This window comes from Abramis brama (genome assembly GCF_963993115.1).
Source record: "Abramis brama genome assembly, chromosome: 4".
NCBI classification, from domain to species: Eukaryota; Metazoa; Chordata; class Actinopteri; order Cypriniformes; family Leuciscidae; genus Abramis; species Abramis brama.
This window is the reverse complement of record NC_139966.1, coordinates 1479037-1502500: the sequence shown is the minus strand read 5'-3', so window position 1 is coordinate 1502500 and position 23464 is coordinate 1479037. Positions and strand designations below refer to the sequence as shown.

Sequence of the window (23464 nt, the reverse complement as noted above, 5' to 3'; positions counted from 1 at the left end):
GGATATTTCCGCAGCGGAAGACACGAGTCAGGTCTAGACCAAGACCCTCTCCGACCCTCCCGGTTTTCGAGTTATCTACACAAAACCGCTTCTCCCCTCTTCGCGAAACAGAACGCGATGCTGTGATCATCGGTGATTCCATCGTTCGACACGTACACGCTACATTAGGTAAAAATAAGGTGCACAGTCACTGCTTTCCTGGTGCTCGTGTTTCTGAAATCGCTGCTCGCGTTCCCGAGATTCTGAACGAGTGCGTCGGAACTGTGGTCTTACACGCGGGAGGGGCCGACATCAGGCTGCGCCAGACGGAGATTCTGAAGAAAGACTTCAGGAATCTGATCGATACGGTACGCAGCACATCGCCTGATATAACGATCATTGTGTCAGGACCGCTTCCCACGTACCGACTAGGTCATGAAAAGTTTAGCAGATTATTCGCGCTAAATGAATGGTTAATATCATGGTGCAATGAGCAGAAATTGCTCTTTGTAAATAATTGGAATCTGTTTTGGGAGCGTCCTAGGCTTTACCGTGCTGATGGCTTACACCAAAGCAGATTCGGATCGGATCTTCTGTCAGATAACATCTCCAAAATGTTAAATACCTTTTGACTAGTAACCAAAAGTCCAAATCATAGTCTCTGCTGCACCAAATTAACTGATATAAATACTAGTGTAGAACATTGCATAGAAATTGTGTCTATTCCTCGTTTAGTGAGATCAAATAATAAATCTACTGCAGGATCTAGGAAAAATCTAATTGTTATTAAAACAGAAAATGTTGCTATTAGTAAACAAAAACAATTTCTAAAGCTAGGTCTTTTAAACATTAGATCACTCACACCTAAGGCAGTTATTGTAATTGAAATAGTCACAGATAATAGCTTCGATGTACTTTGCCTTACTGAAACCTGGCTTAAACCAAATGATTATTTCGGTCTTAATGAGTCTACTCCATCAGGATACTCCTATAAACATGAGCCCTGTCTGATTGGTCATGGCGGCGGTATTGCAACAATCTATAGAGATTTTCTTAGTGTTACTCAGAAAACGGGTTATAAGTTTATTTCATTTGAAGTACTTGTACTAAATGTTACGCTCTTAGACGCTAGAAAAACATCCCTATTATCTTTAGCCTTGGCTACCGTATATAGACCGCCAGGGCCTTACGCTGATTTCCTAAAAGAATTTGCAGATTTTCTCTCAGACCTATTGGTCAATGTCGATAAAGCATTAATTGTTGGAGACTTTAACATACACGTAGATAATCAAAATGATACGTTAGGGGCTGCGTTTATAGATTTATTAAACTCCTTTGGGGTTAAGCAAAACGTTACCAGACCAACTCATCGTTTTAATCATACACTCGATTTAATTATATCACATGGAACCGATCCAACCGATATAGATATCATTCCACAAAGTGATGATGTCACCGACCATTACATGGTAACTTGCATATTACGTACCCCTGTAATATATCATGCTGCGCCGCGTTATCGATTAGGCAGAACAATCCTTCCATCCACCATAGATAATTTTTCAAATTGCTTATCGGATCTGTCTCAGCTGCTGTCTGAACCTAAACAAACAGATGAACTAGAGGAACTAACCAGCACTATGAGCACCATTCTCTCTGGAAAATTGAATATTGTTGCACCTATGAGACTAAAAAAGGTCAGAGAGAAAATTAAAGTACCATGGTACAACAATACTACGCGTGTTCAAAAGAGAGAAACTCGTAATTTAGAGCGTAAATGGAAACAAACTAATTTAGAGGTTTTTAGAATCGCTTGGAAAGACAGTACGTCACGTTATAAAAAGGCCCTAAAAGCGGCCAGGGCTGAGCACCTCCGCAAACTAATAGAAAATAACCAAAACAATCCTAGGTTTTTATTTAACACCGTGGCTAGACTAACAAATAAACAAGCGTCACCTGAACAAAATATTCCGTTACAGTTTAGTAGTAATGATTTCATGAAATTTTTCACTGAGAAAATAGAAAACATCAGAACCACAATTGTAAACGTTCAATCCTCAATCGCGCCTTATAATTCAGCCTCAATTATCACCCCGCAAGAACAATTACAGTGCTTTACAACTATAGAACAAATAGAGTTAAATAAACTTATCACTTCCTCTAAAACAACAACATGTTTATTAGATCCCATACCAACTAAACTACTGAAAGAAGTGTTACCTATAGTGGAAGAGCCTCTCCTCAATATTATTAACTCATCTTTAACTTTAGGTCATGTTCCAAAAACATTTAAACTGGCAGTTATAAAACCTCTCATTAAGAAACCACAATTAGACCCAAATAACCTAGCAAATTATAGACCCATTTCAAATCTTCCTTTTATGTCTAAAATACTAGAAAAAGTTGTGTCCGCCCAAATAGGCTCTTTCTTACAAGAAAATGACGTCTATGAAAAGTTTCAGTCTGGGTTCAGGCCGCAACATAGCACTGAAACTGCGCTCGTTAAAATCACAAATGATTTACTCTTAGCTTCTGACCAAGGCTGTTTCTCAATATTAGTTTTACTTGATCTTAGTGCTGCGTTCGATACTATAGATCATACAATACTCTTAGATCGGCTACAAAACTATACCGGTGTTCAAGGACAAGCATTAAGCTGGTTCAGATCATACCTATCTGACCGCTATCATTTTGTCTATTTAAATGGAGAAAAATCGATCATAACTCCAGTAAACTATGGAGTGCCGCAAGGATCTGTGTTAGGCCCTCTATTATTCTCAATATATATGCTGCCACTTGGAAATATTATTAGGAAACATGGAATTAGTTTCCATTGTTATGCTGATGACACTCAAATATATATTTCATCACGGCCGGATGAAAACGTTAAATTATCCAAATTGACAGAGTGTGTTAAAGATATAAAAGATTGGATGACGCACAATTTTCTTTTATTAAATCCAGACAAGACAGAGGTAATACTTATCGGTTCAAAAAACCGCCCACAAAACCTCTCACAATACAACTTTAACATAGTAGGGTGTCCTGTCACTTTATCCTCTACAGTAAAAGACCTGGGTGTTATATTAGATTGTAACCTGTCTTTTGAAAATCATATTTCATATGTTCCAAAAACAGCTTTTTCCACCTCAGAAACATTGCTAAGCTACGTAATATGCTATCTGTTTCTGATGCAGAAAAGTTAGTTCATGCGTTCATGACCTCGAGATTAGATTACTGTAATGCTTTATTAGCTGGTTGTCCTGCATCCTCAATAAACAAGCTACAGTTAGTCCAAAATGCCGCCGCTAGAGTTCTTACTAGATCAAGAAAATTTGACCATATAACACCAATTTTATCATCACTACATTGGTTACCTATAAAGTTCCGTATTAATTACAAGGTACTGCTACTGACTTATAAAGCCCTAAACGGCTTAGCTCCAGTCTATTTAACGGATCTTCTATCGCCCTATAATCCATCGCGCTCTTTAAGGTCACTAAATTCGAGGCTTTTGGTCATACCTAGGATATCCAGATCAACCAAAGGAGGGAGATCATTTTCACATTTAGCTCCAAAACTCTGGAATAGCCTTCCTGATACTGTTCGTTGCTCAGACTCGCTCTCCCAGTTTAAAACTAGATTAAAGACGCATCTCTTCAGCCAGGCATTTATATAATATTTTTAATCTTACAGTAAAATCCGGTCTCTACTTCATAAACGCCAGAGGAGAACTGGCCCCCAACTGAGCCTGGGTTCTCCCAAGGTTTTTTTTTCTCCATTAGGTTACCTGATGGAGTTTTTCGGTTCCTTGCCACTGTTGCCTTTGGCTTGCTCAGTTGGGGTTACTTAATTTAATTAATCAATCAACAATACTATTGATCAGCATTATCAAACATGGATGTTTTACACTAGAAGCAAACACTGATGTACTATTTTATTTAATACTGTGAAGCTGCTTTGATATACAATCTGTATTGTGAAAAGCGCTATATAAATAAAGTTGACTTGACTTGACTTGACTGTTTTGTAAGGATGGACTTTTACTAAGACTGAATTCAAGAATCCTAACCCGCAATAAAACAATAAAACTCACTAATCTGAAGAAGAGATCTATGGGACAGAGAGCACAACACAACTGTTCCAATCTCGTCTCTTCCCCCCATGCTGGGGTCCTGACTCCTCACACTATCTTCTCCCCCCAGGTCTCATTCAGTCATGCAAAACACACACACCTACTGTCTCCAGTTGTTTTATGAGAGGTCAAAATAAATACTTCTGGTGCGAATGGTAAAGAAGTTTCATTCCCGCAGCAGCAGAACAGTCAGAACAAAGAAAACAATGCCTGTTCTTCTGATGTGGGAAGATGCCCCAATAAAGATAATAGATAACCATTTGTGTTTATCCCCCAAACTCAGGCGTGACCACTTGGGCACGAGAAAGGGTCCAGCAAAAGCTGAATAAATATTTGGGTGCTAGATGTTTATTGTTCTTTTGTTCCACTTGGGTATTTAAAGGGGATTGGCAAACCACTCAAGGAAGCATCTGTAAACAGAACTTCCCACACTGTTGCTGTGTGTCTCTATTGCCAGGTATGCTGACTCTTTGAAACTATTTTTGATATTGCATTTTGAATGTTGTCTCTATTATATGCTGATCAGTTGTGTATTATGTATTCTTTTTAATTCTTTTTATTGGATGTTTAATTCTGCCTGGCAAAAATAAATGTTAATTTTGATTTATTCTGCATTCTTCTGAAATCATTATTTCCAGTAGATTAATGTGTAGTCTGGTGTTTCCGCAAAACTTTGTCCAGAATAGATCAAACTGAATGGCACTTTGAATGGACCATGGGGCTCATCTTAGGAAGACCTTCTGATTTCTGACTATTCCCTGACTTAGCATGTTGTATGCTGCAAATATTATATAAATTACACCTATGGGTCTGTAGTGTGCGACCGCATAGGGTAAAATATTTGTACTGCACCCTCTGACTATTTCAGGACTGGCTAGTTTGTGATCGTGAGCGCGCAGTCGCGACGTGACGTCTCAAAGTGACACTAGGTCCGTAATGAGCGAATATTTGAAAGTATGAGATGCCCAGAATAATTCTTGGTCTAAATTAAATCACAACTAATCTGAAAATCAGCTGTTAAGATAGAAAATTTGGATAAACAAAGAGTCACTTAAAATTTGGAGTCAGATTAAATTATTCATGGAGTCAGAATTAAAATTGGAAATCAACTGTTTAATAAATTAAAGTGATTTTTCCAGAAGCGACCGAAACGTCATACACGCTGAATTCCCTTCGAACCAAGACACTGGACACCGTCTACTCTTTGGGCCGGTGATTGGAGCTTACAAAGTGGTGACCGCCCTCCGTGATCTCCCAGTCTCAGGCGAGTGACGTCTTTCGGCGCGACAATTCAGATCCGAACGGAGCATGAGGTTTGAGCTTCTCCTTCTCTGTCTTCAGCTATTGTGGTAAGTACATTTTTCCTGTATCTTTTAGAAAGTGTTGAGGGAAAACTTAGACGCACCTCATATAGACACATTTGTAGAACGGGTCGGAATACCCAGGATAGACCGGAACCGCAGAAAACCGGTATAAATCTAAGATTACAAGAAAAAACATGGCTTATCAGGGAAATGGTAGTTCGAGTATAGACAAGGATGTAATGGAAACTCTTGCTTTGCAAATCAAAGATCTTCTTTATCGTTTGCGTAACAATGGGGTAGATTTTGATTGGAATAATGAGCAAATTTTAGCCTGGTACGCTACCGAGGGGAGAAAACTAGAGACTAAATCTCATTTTCGGAAAATTCCGGTCGCGATCGTCTATTTGCTACGTCGAAATGATTTAGAAACTATTGTTGAAAACGAACGCGTGATTTCAAACATAAAAGAACTAGAAACAGCGCGATCAGATGAGTTGACAAAACTCAGAGCACAGGTCGAAGCATCTGTGTATGATAAACAAACTTGGGCAAGGCAGGGCGACGCGATGGGAACACAAATTAAAAAGCTTGAAAAGAAACTTCAAGTAGATAAACAATACACGTCCGCACTCGAGGAGTGCTGCGGTTCTGCAGGCTTTCCTATAGCTGCAGTTAAGCTAGCGGCTATAAATTCTAAAATTGAAGGCGATGTATACAGTGATAGCGACGAAGATGATATGATAGCAGCTCTACCGAGCGGCATCCAAGATCAGTCGTCACTGAGAGAAGCTCGTAGACAAACTCCAAAGACACGCTCTATTCTGGGAGTGCGCGATCTTTCTCCAGAACCCGCGACTGAAATGTATTATCCAAATAGACCCGAAGAACCGAAACCCCGCAGTCCCATACGAACTCGAAGTAAATCTGGCACTGTTCTCAAAAAAACAGTAAAAGTTGCTGTTCTTAAAACAATGACTAACGCAGATGATGAAGTCACTACCATTAGCCGACCTTTAACTTGCGAAGAATGCACAAAACACAAAGAAGTTGTGGGCACAATGCCAAGAAAAGGCCCTTTTCAACCCTACTGGGACAACTTAATGTTACAGGCCTCAGTGTACAAGTTGGAGCCTAGAGACGTTTGGCAAGTGGCCCTCCTCACTATTCCAGACGAGCTAAAACCAAAAATGTCACGCGAATTGAGATCTGGAGAAATTATAATCAAACAGGAAGATGAGGATGAAAATGAGGTTTACGAAAGATTGAGGGAGACTTTATTAGAGTTAAGGGGACCAACACACGCCGAGTGGAACAGAATTTTAGACATCAAACAGGCCACCAAAGAGCCATTTGAAATTTATGCTGAACGGTTATGGGTGACTTACAAAGAGCACTCAGGGTTAGAAGATGCACAGCGTGATCAGGAAGTTTTACTTCAGCTCCTGAAAAATAATGCAGGCCCTCATATACAGCAGGCGCTCGTTCATGGAGCCGATCCATCCGAGAATACCTACCGGTCACTGGTGGATTGGGCTTCCAAAATAGAAACTAGACTAAAGCAAAGCAAAGCTCGTTCTATTTCGACAACGCAATGGTTAGCTGAAGGAAAAGGTGCTAAAAATCCTGGTCTTAGGACTAAGCCACTACAATGCTTTTATTGCAAGAAAACTGGCCATACTATTCAGAGCTGCTTCAAGCTAAAAAGAGAGCAGATCAATCAAAAAACGCATTCCAAAAATGATGACGAAATTCTCAGACGCTTAGGGAATTTGATTGCAGAAAATAATCCTTCAGAGTATAGCTCAAAACAAATTGAAGAACAATCAACGAACCAGGGCGGCCCTTACAAAAACTTGCAGGCAGATCTCGCTGTCCTATTGGCGAAATATAACAATCCCCAATAGGGGTGCGTGGCCTCCGTTGCCATAGGAAGCATTATCACAAGCGGAAACCGAATCAAAATAAGAGCTAACCTTGGAGGCCGGTTAGTTAACATTCTTATTGATAGCGGAGCCGCTTGCTCTTGTACAAACATTCCGTTACCACTAAGCACGCGAACAATTCAAATTAAAGGTATAGGCGATACTCTGATGACAGCAACTCAAACAAAATCAGTCCAACTCGATTTAGGCATGGTAGTGCTAAACGAACAATTCTGGTATTTACCAGATAACAGTGAAGGAACTGTATTGGGTATGGACATTATGAGAAAACATGGATTTGTAATTCATTGCTTTGAAAAACAAATTGAAGTACAAACAAACAAAACGGCAAAGAAATGCCTGCCTCAAGGCAGGGCCAACATTATGTCCATATCCAGTACAGATCCAATTCAACTTCTCATCAACAAACACAGCAATGTTTGGGCTAATCATGAACACGACTGCGGCCTTGTTGATTTTGAAGTATGCATTGAGGGAGAGCCCCCTCCCCCACAAAAACAATATCGCATTAAGCCAGAGGCAGAAGTCGCTGTTCATGAGATAGTGAAACAACTTGAGATTAGAGGCATAGTTCGGCGATGCTGTTCAACTACAAATTCTCCGTGTTTACCAGTTCCAAAACCTAACGGTAAATGGCGTCTTTGCATTGATTACCAGCGTCTCAATAAAGTTCTGCCTAAAGCAACAGCTATAGTGGCAAATCCGGCTACAATCTTATCACAAGTTTCAACCAATGCTTCGTGGTTCACAGTGCTTGACATCAAAAATGGTTTTTGGTCTATTAAAGTAAAACGAGAAGACCAGTGGAAGCTGGCCTTTACTGTAAATCAAATGCAGTATACCTGGGAACGAATGCCGCAGGGCCTTCACAACAGCCCCTCGATTTTTCATCGAGCTGTGGCAGATGTGCTCAGTCCCTTACTAGGGACTGGCAAAGTAGTTCACTATGTAGATGACATATTGATAGCCACAGATGAACCACTTGAGAACCACTTGCAGCTGGTTGACGAAGTGTTACAGATGCTAGGTGACGCAGGCTTCAAAATGAACAAAGAAAAAGCCCAAATTGCGCAGAGGGAGGTACACTATTTAGGATACACTCTGACTCAAAGCCACAGAGCTTTAACAGACGACAGGAAAAAATGCATTGCCGAACTGCCTCGACCTTATACTTTAAACTCGTTGCAAAAAGTATTAGGAACAGCAAACTATTTACGAGATTTCTTCCCTGATTTTGCAAATACCGCCGCACCGTTATATTCGCTTTTAAAAGGGAAAACGAAACCAAATGATGTCCTTGAATGGACCGATGAACACGAACAGGCTTTTACAGATTTGAAACAGCGTTTGTGCGCCGCGCCCGCCCTGGGTTTGCCCAACCCATCAAAAGTTTTCCACATTCAAGTAGACGCGCATGAAATTACACTAAGCGGAGTCTTAGCTCAGGAATATGGAGGAAAACTGCGTCCAATCGCTTACTACAGCCGGAAAAAATCTCTGGTCGAACAAGGATTCGACCCATGTACACAGCACGTGCTTGCGGTGCATTGGATGTTAAAAACAACAGAACCCATTGTAGGTTTCCAATCTGTAGTTATACACACAATGCACACACCTGTACGAATGCTATTACAGGGCCGAATAAAGGGAGTTTCCTCCCAAAGATTAGCGAGATGGTTAGCAGACATTCAAGCGCGCGAAATCACAACAAAAAACACACGAATTTTGCCACATCTGCTCGGGGATGTTGAGGGACACCCACACACATGCCAGCCCAAACAAGAGGCACAAAGCCTTGTCCATGACCAGCCACTGCCAGGCCAAGTGCATGTGTACATTGATGGTTCTCGATTCTGTCAAAATGGTAATTTCTATACTGGCTGTGCAGTGTGGACCCCTCATCTTCCCGAGACAGATGCTAAACGGCAATTGTTGTTCAAACTACCAGCTAACATATCCGCACAAGAAGCTGAACTCATTGCATTGCAAGAAGCAATCAAGGCACACCCTGAACCGCTCTGCGTGCACACTGACAGTCGGTATTCTTTCGGCGTCGTAACTGATTTTATGGCACAATGGCAATTGAGAAAATTCCTCAATTCTGCCGGAACGCCCATAAAACATTTCAACACCATAACTGCGATATGGCAAGCTGTACAAGCGCGAGAAAGCTCAATTTCTGTGGTAAAAGTGCGCGCGCACATTAACAAAAATCCAGATGTGCATGAAAGAAACAATAACATTGTTGACCAATTGGCAAAGCTGGCAGCAGTGAAAGGCGACCGTTGGCAAAACGAGACAACCTCTGTTTCTGTAGCAAGTGCTGCACAAGTCACACCCATCGACCTCAAACAGTATCAACAAGATCTGTGGGTCTCTGATGGAGAACTTGTACCACACTTGAAACATGATCAGATGGTGAACATAATTGAAGGCATAGTAATCCGAGATGGAAAATTTGTCGTTCCAGAAGCCCTCCAAAAACCAATAATCAAATTATATCATGATTATGCGCATGTATCGGCAACAAAAACAGCACAGTTGATACAAAAACAGTTTTGGTGGCAAGGAATGACAGCTGACATTGAAAGATGGTGCTATGCCTGTCTGGTGTGTGCGACAATTAACCAGGGAAAGCTAGGCCGAACTAACCTACGCAGACCAGAACCACCAAAAGGGCCCTGGGAGTCCTTACAATTGGATTTCATTGGTCCGCTTCCCAGTGCCAGGGGCGGGTATCGCTATTGCCTCGTGATAATTGACAAATTCTCAAAATGGGTTGAAACAATTCCCACTCGCAATAATACAGCAAACACCGTGGCACGTGTGATGGCGAACCAAATCATCCCTCTTTGGGGAGCACCCATTCAAATTGAATCAGATCAAGGGACTCACTTTACTGGACAAGTCATGAAAAATATGTGCAAAATTCTGAACATCAAGCAAAAATTTCACATCCCATACAGGCCGCAAAGCTCTGGTATGGTTGAACGTGCGAACCGCACCATCAAAGAAAATATTGCTAAGCAAATAGCTCAACACCAAAACAGGTGGAGTGATGCTTTACCCACTGTTCTGACTGTGCTGCGAGCAACCCCATCAAAAGCTACAGGCATCAGCCCATATGAGCTTATGACTGGAAGGGTGATGAAGTTACCCATTGATCCAGAAATTTCCCCAGCAGACCTGGGGCCCCTCATGCTCGCAACTCAGCAGACGGTGTTGGTGCAATTGCAAGAAAGGTTGAAGGTGTTGCACGCCCAGGCTGGGCTGAAACAACAGCAGTCAGACCTGACAAATGATGCACAATTTAACCCAACCTCTGAAACAACATTTTCAGAAGGAGACATTGTGATGGTACGCGTTTTTGTAAAACAAAACGCATTTTCCCCAAGATGGCACGGGCCCTATGAAATTAAAGCTGTTTGCAACAGTTGTGTGGCCGTGACGATCAGAGGAAAATTAAGATGGTACCACATGTCCCAATGTAAACGGTTCAAAGGTTCATTGAATTAATTGTGATCTTTTTCCTTCATAGGACAGTCATCGCAATTCCATGGAGGCCAGATGCCAGGGCGGTGTCCGGACCCACCTGCATCGAATTGGGACAACGAGTCACACTTGCACACACCTTAGGATGCGGTAGATGGGTATGGAAATATATTAAGGGGCCATCCACATCATACATTCCAGTCACATACAAAGAAATAGTCACATGGCCCCCCGGATTAGCACCGGAACCAAATTGTGCAACAAAAATATGCTGTAAGACAGGTTCTACCCATCTTCCAGACAAAAACCTCACAAGCTACACACGCGCACCAAAATTTCACCACAACATTACTGCCTGGTACCAACTTGAAGAATTCCCAGATTCAAATATTGGTAACATGCACACACTATATGAAAATAACAACCATGGAGGAGATCCAAAAAAATGTTATTCCACTAAGGATCTCCAACCATCCACATATAGGTGCACACACACTACAACACATAACAATACACATTTAAAGTTTACTGAACTTCTTTTCAATCTAACAAATAAGGTATCGAACAAGAATTTGAAAACATTTGTTTGGACTGGCCGAAAAGAAGGAACATACTGTGTGGGAAAATGTGAGGCAAATATGGATAATTTCACTAGCCCTCACAATTGTTCATGGACTTTACACCATTGCTTTAATTTAACCACATGCGGTTACAAAAAACCCACACAGTGTCCGAGATTGTATACCACCCCTCCAGGTGGCATAATCAAAGGAAATGTAAATAAGACTTTACTACATGATGTCAATCTTGTGATAACACATGTCACGTATAACATTTCTAATGTGTTATCTGCTTATGTGAGACACTGTAACTTAAATGATAAGACGTATACATGGCTACAGTCACGCATCGATGATTTAATTTCTGATTACAAAAACAGACTTGCAGTTCAAATTCCATCTGCTCGTACCAAACGAGACCTGTTTGGAAATATAGCAGGCCTTTTTGGCTCAGTTAATTCTATATCCAACACTTACAAAATAACAGGTCAATCTCAATATTCAACTTGGTTGGCAAATCAGGTAGCTACTGGTTTTCAACACATCACCAATAGTAACGAAAACATTATCAAAGCGGTCAGATCTGAGGCGCAGGCGCTTCTGACGACCAGTCAATCAATTTTCAATCAGACCCGTACCATCGAGCATGACTTAGCCTGTAGATTGTATGCACAAGATTTGTTTACTGCAGCAAGACAGGAGATTCTAGATCTTCGTCTCCATAAAACACCTAGGCATGTTTTAAATGATCTTATTGAAATTTTGGATCTGCATAGATGGCTTGCATCAGAGAGAATGAAAAATATTAAGTATTCTGAATTGCTTTCAACATTAATGATGTATACTGGAAATGAATGTACTGGCTGTATTGGGTTCTTTGCCACTTTCCCTCTAATTCACCCAGATCAAATTTATCTAAATTCCACTACCATACGCTCTATTGGCGTGGTGGTGAGGGATCAAATTATAAAATGGGATCATCTGACGGGGTATATGACTTTGAAGGGCACTGAAACCTTGTTTACCACTCGCACCTGTTGTCATGAAACATCTAGTTACATTATCTGTACCTGCAACACTCTACAACCCTTTTCTTCAAATGATTCTAAGCTCATTAATGTTCAGTCATTGCATGGTCATTCTGATGCTGTTCAAGTGTCTCACACACAGTGGTGCGTCGTCAGTGAGATGAATTCCTTCTCCTATGGAGGTCTGACCTGCCCTGCGAACCACACGTTCTGTTTGGAAGTGAAAGAGGACTTTTCAATGGGTCAGATAAACATCCTGGGGAAGGTACCGATGGACGTGGACGTTTCTCCCTGGTGGGAGGACACTTTCTATGAACAGAGCACTCAAGCTTTGGTCAAAACAATGGACTTGGTGCAAGAAATCATCTTACAGACTGAGTACCATCTCAACCAAGCTCAAGTGGAAGCGAATCTGGCGAGAAAGACTGCAGAAATCCTGTCCAGCTCCTCTACCCGCTCAGCAAGGTATGCTTATACCTGGTGGGACTGGACGTTCCGTGGATGTGTCCTCGCCAGTGTGATCATCTTCTTATTCACACTCTGCCAGTGCTGCTACTTCAGATGCCTTCTCCGCACAATGCGCACTTCAACGAACGTGGCCATTGCGCTCAGTCCATTACAGGTACCAGCCCTACGGAAATTGCAGCCATAAGCGGACTTCATCAAATTTTGGCCCCTCAGGGACTGATCTAAATCTGCCCCAAGGGGCCAGGGGCGGAAACTGTAAGGATGGACTTTTACTAAGACTGAATTCAAGAATCCTAACCCGCAATAAAACAATAAAACTCACTAATCTGAAGAAGAGATCTATGGGACAGAGAGCACAACACAACTGTTCCAATCTCGTCTCTTCCCCCCATGCTGGGGTCCTGACTCCTCACACTATCTTCTCCCCCCAGGTCTCATTCAGTCATGCAAAACACACACACCTACTGTCTCCAGTTGTTTTATGAGAGGTCAAAATAAATACTTCTGGTGCGAATGGTAAAGAAGTTTCATTCCCGCAGCAGCAGAACAGTCAGAACAAAGAAAACAATGCCTGTTCTTCTGATGTGGGAAGATGCCCCAATAAAGATAATAGATAACCATTTGTGTTTATCCCCCAAACTCAGGCGTGACCACTTGGGCACGAGAAAGGGTCCAGCAAAAGCTGAATAAATATTTGGGTGCTAGATGTTTATTGTTCTTTTGTTCCACTTGGGTATTTAAAGGGGATTGGCAAACCACTCAAGGAAGCATCTGTAACCAGAACTTCCCACACTGTTGCTGTGTGTCTCTATTGCCAGGTATGCTGACTCTTTGAAACTATTTTTGATATTGCATTTTGAATGTTGTCTCTATTATATGCTGATCAGTTGTGTATTATGTATTCTTTTTAATTCTTTTTATTGGATGTTTAATTCTGCCTGGCAAAAATAAATGTTAATTTTGATTTATTCTGCATTCTTCTGAAATCATTATTTCCAGTAGATTAATGTGTAGTCTGGTGTTTCCGCAAAACTTTGTCCAGAATAGATCAAACTGAATGGCACTTTGAATGGACCATGGGGCTCATCTTAGGAAGACCTTCTGATTTCTGACTATTCCCTGACTTAGCATGTTGTATGCTGCAAATATTATATAAATTACACCTATGGGTCTGTAGTGTGCGACCGCATAGGGTAAAATATTTGTACTGCACCCTCTGACTATTTCAGGACTGGCTAGTTTGTGATCGTGAGCGCGCAGTCGCGACGTGACGTCTCAAAGTGACACTAGGTCCGTAATGAGCGAATATTTGAAAGTATGAGATGCCCAGAATAATTCCTGGTCTAAATTAAATCACAACTAATCTGAAAATCAGCTGTTAAGATAGAAAATTTGGATAAACAAAGAGTCACTTAAAATTTGGAGTCAGATTAAATTATTCATGGAGTCAGAATTAAAATTGGAAATCAACTGTTTAATAAATTAAAGTGATTTTTCCAGAAGCGACCGAAACGTCATACACGCTGAATTCCCTTCGAACCAAGACACTGGACACCGTCTACTCTTTGGGCCGGTGATTGGAGCTTACAGTTTCACCTATCTACAGCTAGGGGAGACCGTGATAAGCCCTGTTTCACCTATCTACAGCTAGGGTAGACCGTGATAAGCCCTGTTTCACCTATCTACAGCTAGGGGAGACCGTGATAAGCCCAGTTTCACCTATCTACAGCTAGGGAGACCGTGATAAGCCCTATTTCACCTATCTACAGCCAGGGTAGACTGTGATAAGCCCTATTTCACCTATCTACAGCTAGGGGAGACCGTGATAAGACCTATTTCACCTATCTACAGCCAGGGTAGACCGTGATAAGCCCTGTTTCACCTATCTACAGCTAGGGGAGACCGTGATAATACCTATTTCACCTATCTACAGCCAGGGTAGACCGTGATAAGCCCTATTTCACCTATCTAGTCAAGTCAAGTCAAGTCAAGTCATCTTCATTTATATAGCGCTTTTAACAATGTAGATTGTCTCAAAGCAGCTTTACAGAGATAAGCGTATAATTTAAGGTAACAGAGATTGTTTCGGCTTTACAGCAGAGTTAAGTTATTTCCATCTAAAGTTAGTTTTGATTGATTTGCTTCCGTCGCAATGATCATTTGTTATTAAATTAGGGGCCGCTAAGACGACACCATTCTCTCTACACAGACTTTAAACGCGAAGATGTGAGAAACGCTGATGGCGTTCACATGAGCATTTAGAATGGGTTCTATAGTTATGTGCGTTTGAATATACGCAGGTTTGGAATTCCCTACAAGCCAAGCCTAAACAAAATACTTGTCTTTCCTTATAAATTTTGATAAAGAATTTTATTTTATTTGTTGCTTTGGGGTAGGAACGCGAGACGAATTTTCCCGACAATGCCTTATCTGTAGAGTGGTAGTGGGTTCCTCCATAGGGAGAGACTAGTTGGCACTTCAGCACTGCGTTGTCATCGGTCCAGGCGAAGGTCCTTCGTCAGATCTGGATACGGCCTGGATCCGGCAGGCTGCAGGAAAACCTCGGGATAAACACAGACACTAAAATTAGCGTAGATGCCATTCTTCTCATGATGTAACGAGTACATCAGGATTTTTGGGAAGTGTTCCCGGTTCCGGCTGACCTACTATATGCAGCCTAACATTCAATTATAGAAGTCTATAATGTATTATGTGAAAGCTAGGTCAAAGAGATGTGTCTTTAATCTGGCTTTGAACTGACAGAGTGTGTCTGCTTCCCGGACAATGGTAGGAAGACTGTTCCAGAGTTTTGGTGCTAAATAGGAAAAGGATCTACCGCCAGCAGTCGATTTTGATATTCTAGGTATTATCAACTGGCCGGAATTTTGAGATCGCAATAGACGTGACGGACTATAATGCGTTAAGAGCTCGCTCAAGTACTGCGGAGCTAAACCATTCAGTGCTTTGTAAGTAATCAGCAATATTTAAAAATTGATGCGATGTTTAATAGGGAGCCAATGCAGTTTTGACAGAACTGGGCTAATATGGTCATACTTCCTGGTTCTGGTAAGAACTCGAGCTGCTGCGTTTTGAACCAGCTGTAGTTTGTTTATTAAGCGTGCAGGGCAACCACCCAGTAGAGCATTACAATAATCTAGCCTTGAAGTCATGAACGCATGAACTAATTGTTCCGCATTTGTTAATGAGAGCATATGGCGTAATTTAGATATATTCTTAAGATGGAAAAATGCAGTTTTACAGATACTAGACACGTGACTTTCAAATGAAAGATTGGTATCAAAGAGCACACCCAGGTTCCTAACCGACGACGAAGACTTAACAGAGCAGCCATCAAGTGTTAGACAGTATTCTAGATTATTACGTGAGGAAGTTTTTTGTCCAATAATTAGAAACTCTGTTTTTTCAGAATTTAGAAGTAGGAAATTACAAGTCATCCAATTTTTTATATCCGCTATGCATTCCGTTAATTTTGTGAATTGATAAGTTTCGTTAGGTTTTGAAGAAATATAGAGCTGAGTATCATCGGCATAACAGTGAAAGCTAATGCCATGTTTCCTAATGATATCTCCTAAGGGTAGCATGTACAGAGTGAACAGCAACGGTCCTAGTACTGAGCCTTGTGGTACGCCATACTGAACTTGTGATCGATGAGACATCTCATCATTTACTGCTACAAACTGATAACGGTCAGATAAGTATGATTTAAACCATGCTAGTGCATTTCCCGTAATGCCAACATAATGTTCTAATCTATTTAAAAGAATGTTGTGGTCGATGGTGTCAAATGCAGCACTAAGATCGAGTAACACTAATAGAGAGATATAACCACGATCGGATGATAAGAGCAAATCATTTGTGACTCTAATGAGAGCAGTCTCGGTACTATGGTATGGTCTAAATTCTGACTGGAAATCCTCGCAGATATCATTTCTTTCAAGAAAGGAACACAGTTGTGAGGATACTGCCTTTTCTAGTATCTTTGACAGAAAAGGTATATTCGAGATCGGCCTGTAATTGACTAATTCTGAAGGATCAAGTTGCGTTTTTTTAACAAGCGGTTTAATCATAGCCAGCTTAAAGTTTTTTGGTACGTATCCTAGAGACAAAGACGAATTAATGATATTAAGAAGAGGATCTATGACCTCTGGAAGTATTTCTTTCAGTAGCTTAGTCGGTATAGGGTCTAACATACATGTTGTAGATTTAGATGATTTAATGAGTTTAGTAAATTCTTCCTCTCCTATAGCAACGAATGAATCAAATTTTTCCTCAGGGAGACTACAACGCACTGCCTGATGCGATACTCTAGTAGACGGTTGCATAGTTATAATTTTGTCCCTGATATTATCAATCTTATAAGTGAAGAAGTTCATAAAGTCATTACTGCTGTGTTGCTTGGAAACTTCGGTGCTTGAAGCTTTATTTTTCGTTAGTTTAGCCACCGTTTCAAATAAATACCTAGGATTATGTTTATTTTCTTCTAATAGGGTTGAAAAATAAGCAGATCTAGCAGCTTTTAAAGCCTCTCTGTAAGTAATTGAGCTCTCTTTCCATGAAATGCGAAATACCTCTAGTTTTGTTTTCTTCCAGTTGCGCTCCATTTTTCTGGCTGCTCTCTTAAGGGCCTGAGTGTGCTCGTTGTATTACACGAGACTAGGTAATGATCTGAGATGTCATCGCTCTGCTGCAGAATTTCAACGGCATCCACATCTATTCCGTGTGATAATATTAGATCTAGAGTATGATTACGACGATGAGTAGGTCCTGACACGTGTTGTCTAACTCCAATTGAATTTACAATGTCTTTAAATGCCAATCCCAATGCATCTTTTTCATTATCGATGTGTGTATTAAAATCACCAACAATTAGTACTTTATCTGCTGTCAATATTAATTCTGATAGAAAGTCCGCAAATTCTTTGATAAAGTCTGTATGGTGCCCTGGTGGCCTGTATACAGTAGCCAGCACAAATCTCAAACGTGATTTATCGTTTACACTATATATTTTTACATTAAGCACCAATGCTTCAAAAGAATTTTATTTAAAACTTGATTTCTTAGTGGTTTTGAAACTATTACTATAAATTACAGCAACACCACCCCCTTTGCGTTTCAGACGAGGCTCATGTTTATAACAGTAATCTTGCGGGGTTGATTCATTTAAAGTAATGTAATCGTTTGGTTTTAGCCAGGTTTCTGTCAAACACAGCAAATCTAGGTTATTATCTGAAATCATATTGTTAACAACGAGTGCTTTTGAAGTAAGCGATCGAATATTCAGCAACCCAAGCTTTAGCATTTGCTCATCTGTATTATAGCTTTTTTTTATTTGTTGAACATCAATTAAATTTTTAACCTTAGTTGGGTTTAAACGTTTTTTGGATTTCCAAATTTGGGGAACAGACACAGTCTCTATATGATGATAGCTAGGTGAAAGAGGCTCTATGTGATAGGATTTATCTGACCTTGGTGACGCGAGGCCGCTAGCAGACAGTCGGTTAAGCCAGTCTGTTTGCTTCCTGACCTGAGCCCCAGATTGTCATGTTTGAGCTCTAAGACTATGAGCTATATTACTAGAGAGAAGAGCAGCACCATCCCAGGAGGGATGAATACCATCTCTTTTCAACAGGTCAGGTTTGCCCCAAAAACTTTTCCAATTGTTTTTGGGGCTATCTACAGCTAGGGGAGACCGTGATAAGCCCTGTTTCACCTATCTACAGCTAGGGGAGACCGTGATTAGCCCTATTTCACCTATCTACATCTAGGGGAGACCATGATAAGCCCTGTTTCACCTATCTACAGCTAGGGGAGACCGTGATAAGCCCTGTTTCACCTATCTAGAGCTAGGGGAGACCGTGATAAGCCCTGTTTCACCTATCTACAGCTAGGGTAGACCGTGATAAGCCCTGTTTCACCTATCTACAGCTAGGGGAGACCGTGATAAGCCCTGTTTCACCTATCTACAGCTAGGGGAGACCGTGATAAGCCCAGTTTCACCTATCTACAGCTAGAGGAGACCGTGATAAGCTCTGTTTCACCTATCTACAGCCAGGGGAGACCATGATAAGCCCTGTTTCAACAAACGGTGGCGTATGCCTTTAACTATGTACATCCTAATCATTAAATCATTGTTTCTGACACTTTCTTCTCTTCATTCTGCATCATTTACAGCCAGCAGACTTTGGATTCATCAGCTACAGCGATCAACCTCCAGGAAAAAATACTCCGCAAAAGTCTGGCCACAGTAAAGGTGAGTAGAGAAAGCATCTCTCTGAACCTCCATCATGTTTTCATCACAGAGGACAGAGTCTGCTCAGTGTGAATAGAACTTTAATTCCCAGTTTGTGCATCCTTGATTCCTCTCCTCGATTCCTCTCCTCGCGTCGCCCACAGGAGATTCAAGCTGAGGAAGTAATATCTACTGATGCATTCAAGTGAACTAAATCAATAAGCAGTGCAACTAATCTAGTCTATTATCTGTTAGTTCATAATATTAAAAACAGTCAGGAAATCACATTTTAGGACTTTAAACATCAGTCTATAGTTCTGTGTCTATCTGTTGATGTTTCAGGAGTTGTGATGATGAATAAAGACAGAGGAGTCTGGCTCTTACACAGCACACCACAATTCCCTTTCAAAAGAGATAATAACTTCTGGCCATCCACCGGAACGGCAAATGCTCAGACGTTTATCTGTGTAACATTCAAGTACAACGAGTTCAAAAAGATAGGTAATATTCTCAGTTAAATCTTCATATTTATAGTCTTAGTGGTTGATTTGAATATGATGTTAATGTTGTCTTTTTGTACTATTCGAAGGTCAACACCTGCTGGACATCTCAGCTTTCCCATTTGATGATCATATTCCAGCTGACTTCCATGAAGAGCTTATCAAAGTTACAAAGAATAACCCAACACCAGGAGCGAGAATCCACGACCTGACATCAGCACGAGGAACACTGTTTCGTAGCATTGCTAAGAAACTGTATAAAGGTGAGATATCTGCATGATGGTTTGAATCAGATTAAGAACCATTTTTACTGTGGAAATCAAATGAAAAGGAGAGATTGGGTTGTCTCCAGGAATTTAACTGGTTTAGAGTGGCAAGGTGTGGGGTTGGTGTTCCCGTTAAAGAACACAGATACAGACGTCCTGTTTGGTTGATTTATTTAGCTGTGGTCTGTAATAATACAAAGTAACAATCACTACAGCAAACACCATACGTGACACAAATACATATACACAAACATAATAAGGTAGCGAAGGACTGTATTCGGTACTCAAGTATATCACAGGAATCATATAACGTACGCAAATCACCTCACATGATGCATGCAGACAGCGTGAATTCACAGCGGGTATAAGTTAGCAGCAGGTTTGATATTTGCAGGATATTCGTTTTCGACTTACCCCCAATTCAGTTTCTTCAATAAAAGTCCACTATATTATGAGTGTAGTATGTTAAGGACAGTTTAGGACACTGTATCAAAAAACAAATCACAATGGTATTTCTCGTTGCAACCGATTTACGAGCGAAAACAGCACTTCAATCAACGTTCCGGCTGTTGGGAGAGTTAGGGACTGTCTACAAATTACATTGCTCAGGCTGGTGACATAGACTAGGCCTACTGGGATTCTTTCAGGAAAGAAATCACCAAAATTCTATAAAAAGACATTTTCTCATTCTGATTGCTGTAGTAGTTGCCAATGGCAGGCTACTACTTACTACAGGTCATATTTTTCGAATATCAAACCTTCTGCTAACTTATACCCACTGTGAATTAGCTTATTAGCTTTAACAACGCTAATAACTACAACAGAGATAGCATTAACTTATGCACATCTAAACAGTACACGTTAGCATCCAGTCAGACAGTATAATGTTGTTAATCTCACCTTATGTCATTTACACACAGCAATAAACAGGGAGGTAGAGGTGAATGTTGAGAAAGGCCAAGGAGATGTATATCCACTGGAGAACTAGCATAACAGCACAGAGTTTTCACCATAGACAGTAAAAGAAGTGGACCAGTAGAGACCGTGTGTCTGGACGGAGACCAGTGAAGGATATTAGAATTCTCTTTCCCGGTGCTGGCTGAGCGTTACTGAGCAGCCTCCAACTGAGCTTGAAGACGTAGATGTGACGTGAGCAACCTGTCTGAAAGTTGGAAGTCTTCTGGTAGCTGTGCCAAGAGAAATCTCAATCATTCCCAATCTTACAGAGACGGAGAGCGTAGGTATATGTAAGGAGATAACATAGGCACAGGCTAATTATTGATCACTAACATGCTAGTTAACATTAGTAATTAAACTAAACAGCTAATGTAAGTCCAAACTGCCTGTGAGCTTCTCCTGTACTATACGGTAATTCCTCTACTGTGTGACAGTAAGTCTCGTGGTTATGACCCAATCGTTAGCCTATTTTTATAAAAGCGTCTGCTACGGAGCCATAACGTGAGGTACAAGGTAATGGAGCCTTTTATACATTGTCGTGTTTCTTTAGAAATAAACAACGGACAAATGGAGTCTTTAAACGCTTCAGATGTAAAGTTATTCTCTGTCAAAGTGACGCCAAAATGAATGGCAGTCAATGGGATGCTAACGGGAGGTGATGGCTTGCAGGGCCGGTTCTAGCCCTTTGGTTGCCCTAGGCGAGATTGAGTTTTGTGCTATGGTACGTTCAAGAGCGTAGGATGTATAGAAACTTACAGAGAACTGGCTATTACTGAATGGAACTTATCCCAATAAACAATTTAACAATACATTAACAATGTGGGCTTTCTAACATCAAATGTTATGTGAAATGGTTGAGAGAAGCTTCTACTGTAGTTTTAGATCAGCGGTGGGTGGTGAAGTACATTTATCATAATTCATTACAGCATGTGACTTGTTAGAACTGGTTAAATTTAAACGTCTGTAGCTGCTGAATCTCACTGACTTCATGCTTCAACAGTCTTCAGAAAGGTTCCTGTCAAAGTGTCAGAGACTCTTCGCCTCAAATGAAAAAGAGTTTTTAGTTTAAATAACTGTCGGGTACGGGTAGGGAGGCTAATTTAGAATTTTTCTGGCTGATAGCTGACTCTCGTTAACAGATTATCAACTGACAAGCAGTCTCAGTTCACTCATCCAGGAGGCTCGGACATACTTTCTGTGTTCTATGGAAAGCTGCAGACTTGAACCGGTCGTGCAGACACGATGTTACGTGCATTGTCGTGGACACACACAGACACTTTTCTGAAACCGCTTGTGCGAAAAGCAGAAAAAAACTGCTTAAAACGCAACTTGCTAGTGCAAAGTTAGTATTAGCAAATTGACTAGCAGGTACAAATATTTCTTTCACAATGCAAAAAGAAATGTAATAACCTTTTTATTTTTGTTTTAATAATATTGTTTAAAACATATATATAGAACAATAGATATGACATGTAATTCTGACTTGCCATTCCGGGATGGAACCACTTGGCGGCCATCTTACTGGGGTTAAGTTTTAGAATTGCTTCCATTGCAGCCAATGGGGAAAGAGGCTCATGTTGTCTTCATAATCCTTATATTTTTCTACCAATACATCAATAGTGGTTTTAATTCAAAGTAATGACTATAAGACAACTCTGCCTTTCTAGAACGAAACAAAAAATAGAGATTTGGGTGGAATTTTGATTGATATAGCTCCAAGAGAACAAGCAAGTAATTGAAGATAATCTCATAATTTTGCATTTATATTGCAGGTAAAAAAAGTATTTTTTCAATTTTGCCTGAACTTAATATGTAAAAAGTGTCTTTGTTATTCTGAATGGCTAATATACATTAAACAATATTTTTTTAATGTAGAAATCCTAAATAGATTCAGTATTATGGCCTATAGAGGTAGTCACGATAAGACACATGAGAGAAACATCCAACTGTAATTTATTAATACATTTATTTATGTCATAAATTGTGCAAAATATATTTCTATCTCACACAAGCACACTCACATACACAAGCTACATACATACACATTTTTGTGAGTTTTTGATCATCCTATTGGCCCTTAAATAGGATGGTCTTGTTCAGTTTGTTCCTCAGACTGTTTTTTAAGAGTAAAATGTTTATATAATCAGAGAATAATCTTTTTTGGGCTACCTCAGGTTTTTTGTCTACATGTAAATGTGTGTGTGCATATTATAGGCCTATAGCCTATTTTTTAATAGCTTATTTTCACATATAAATATTTAAAGACTGGATTCCATTGAATTACTACTTCCTGTTTTGGCGGGGTTTTTTCTTACTGTCAACTGGCATGAAGTTTTGTTTTGGCGATGAACGGAGTAGTTGAGGAGCCTTGCTAGCTTCAATGAGTTTTTGTTGATAAAGGCTATAATGACTTCACCAGAACTGCTGACTTGTCGCAATTGTCTTTTTTATTGCGCTAACGTTATGAAAAATTACATTTACGATAGCTAGTAATGCGAAGACTTTGCTGCTGAAGTAGGAATCATTTCTGGATTGACGTTACTTTACCTCATCAAGACATGGATTATTAAGTTTTAATTTGC

General features: G+C 40.4%; 2 protein-coding genes across 2 annotated transcripts in view; both read left to right on the top strand.

The window, feature by feature from the left end:
* Positions 1–23464, top strand: part of LOC311081447 (deoxyribonuclease-2-beta-like) — a gene marked incomplete at its 5' end in the record, with an annotated part of 45910 nt that overhangs the window by 3936 nt on the left and 18510 nt on the right. The window contains 3 exons of the mRNA XM_084111984.1: positions 19102–19180; positions 19502–19660; positions 19749–19922. Coding sequence (XP_083968110.1) covers positions 19102–19180; positions 19502–19660; positions 19749–19922 — 412 coding nt within the window. The remainder of the gene's footprint in view (positions 1–19101; positions 19181–19501; positions 19661–19748; positions 19923–23464) is intronic.
* On the top strand, positions 9381–14391 carry LOC311080678 (uncharacterized protein). The gene has a single exon (XM_084110766.1). The coding sequence runs from the start codon at positions 11252–11254 to the stop codon at positions 13091–13093; it is 1842 nt and encodes a 613-aa protein (XP_083966892.1). The 5' UTR covers positions 9381–11251; the 3' UTR covers positions 13094–14391.

What these genes read in the sequence shown, in the direction of transcription:
- LOC311080678 (XM_084110766.1), top strand. Translation starts at nt 11,252, where the DNA reads ATGCACACACTATATGAAAATAACAACCATGGAGGAGATCCAAAAAAA.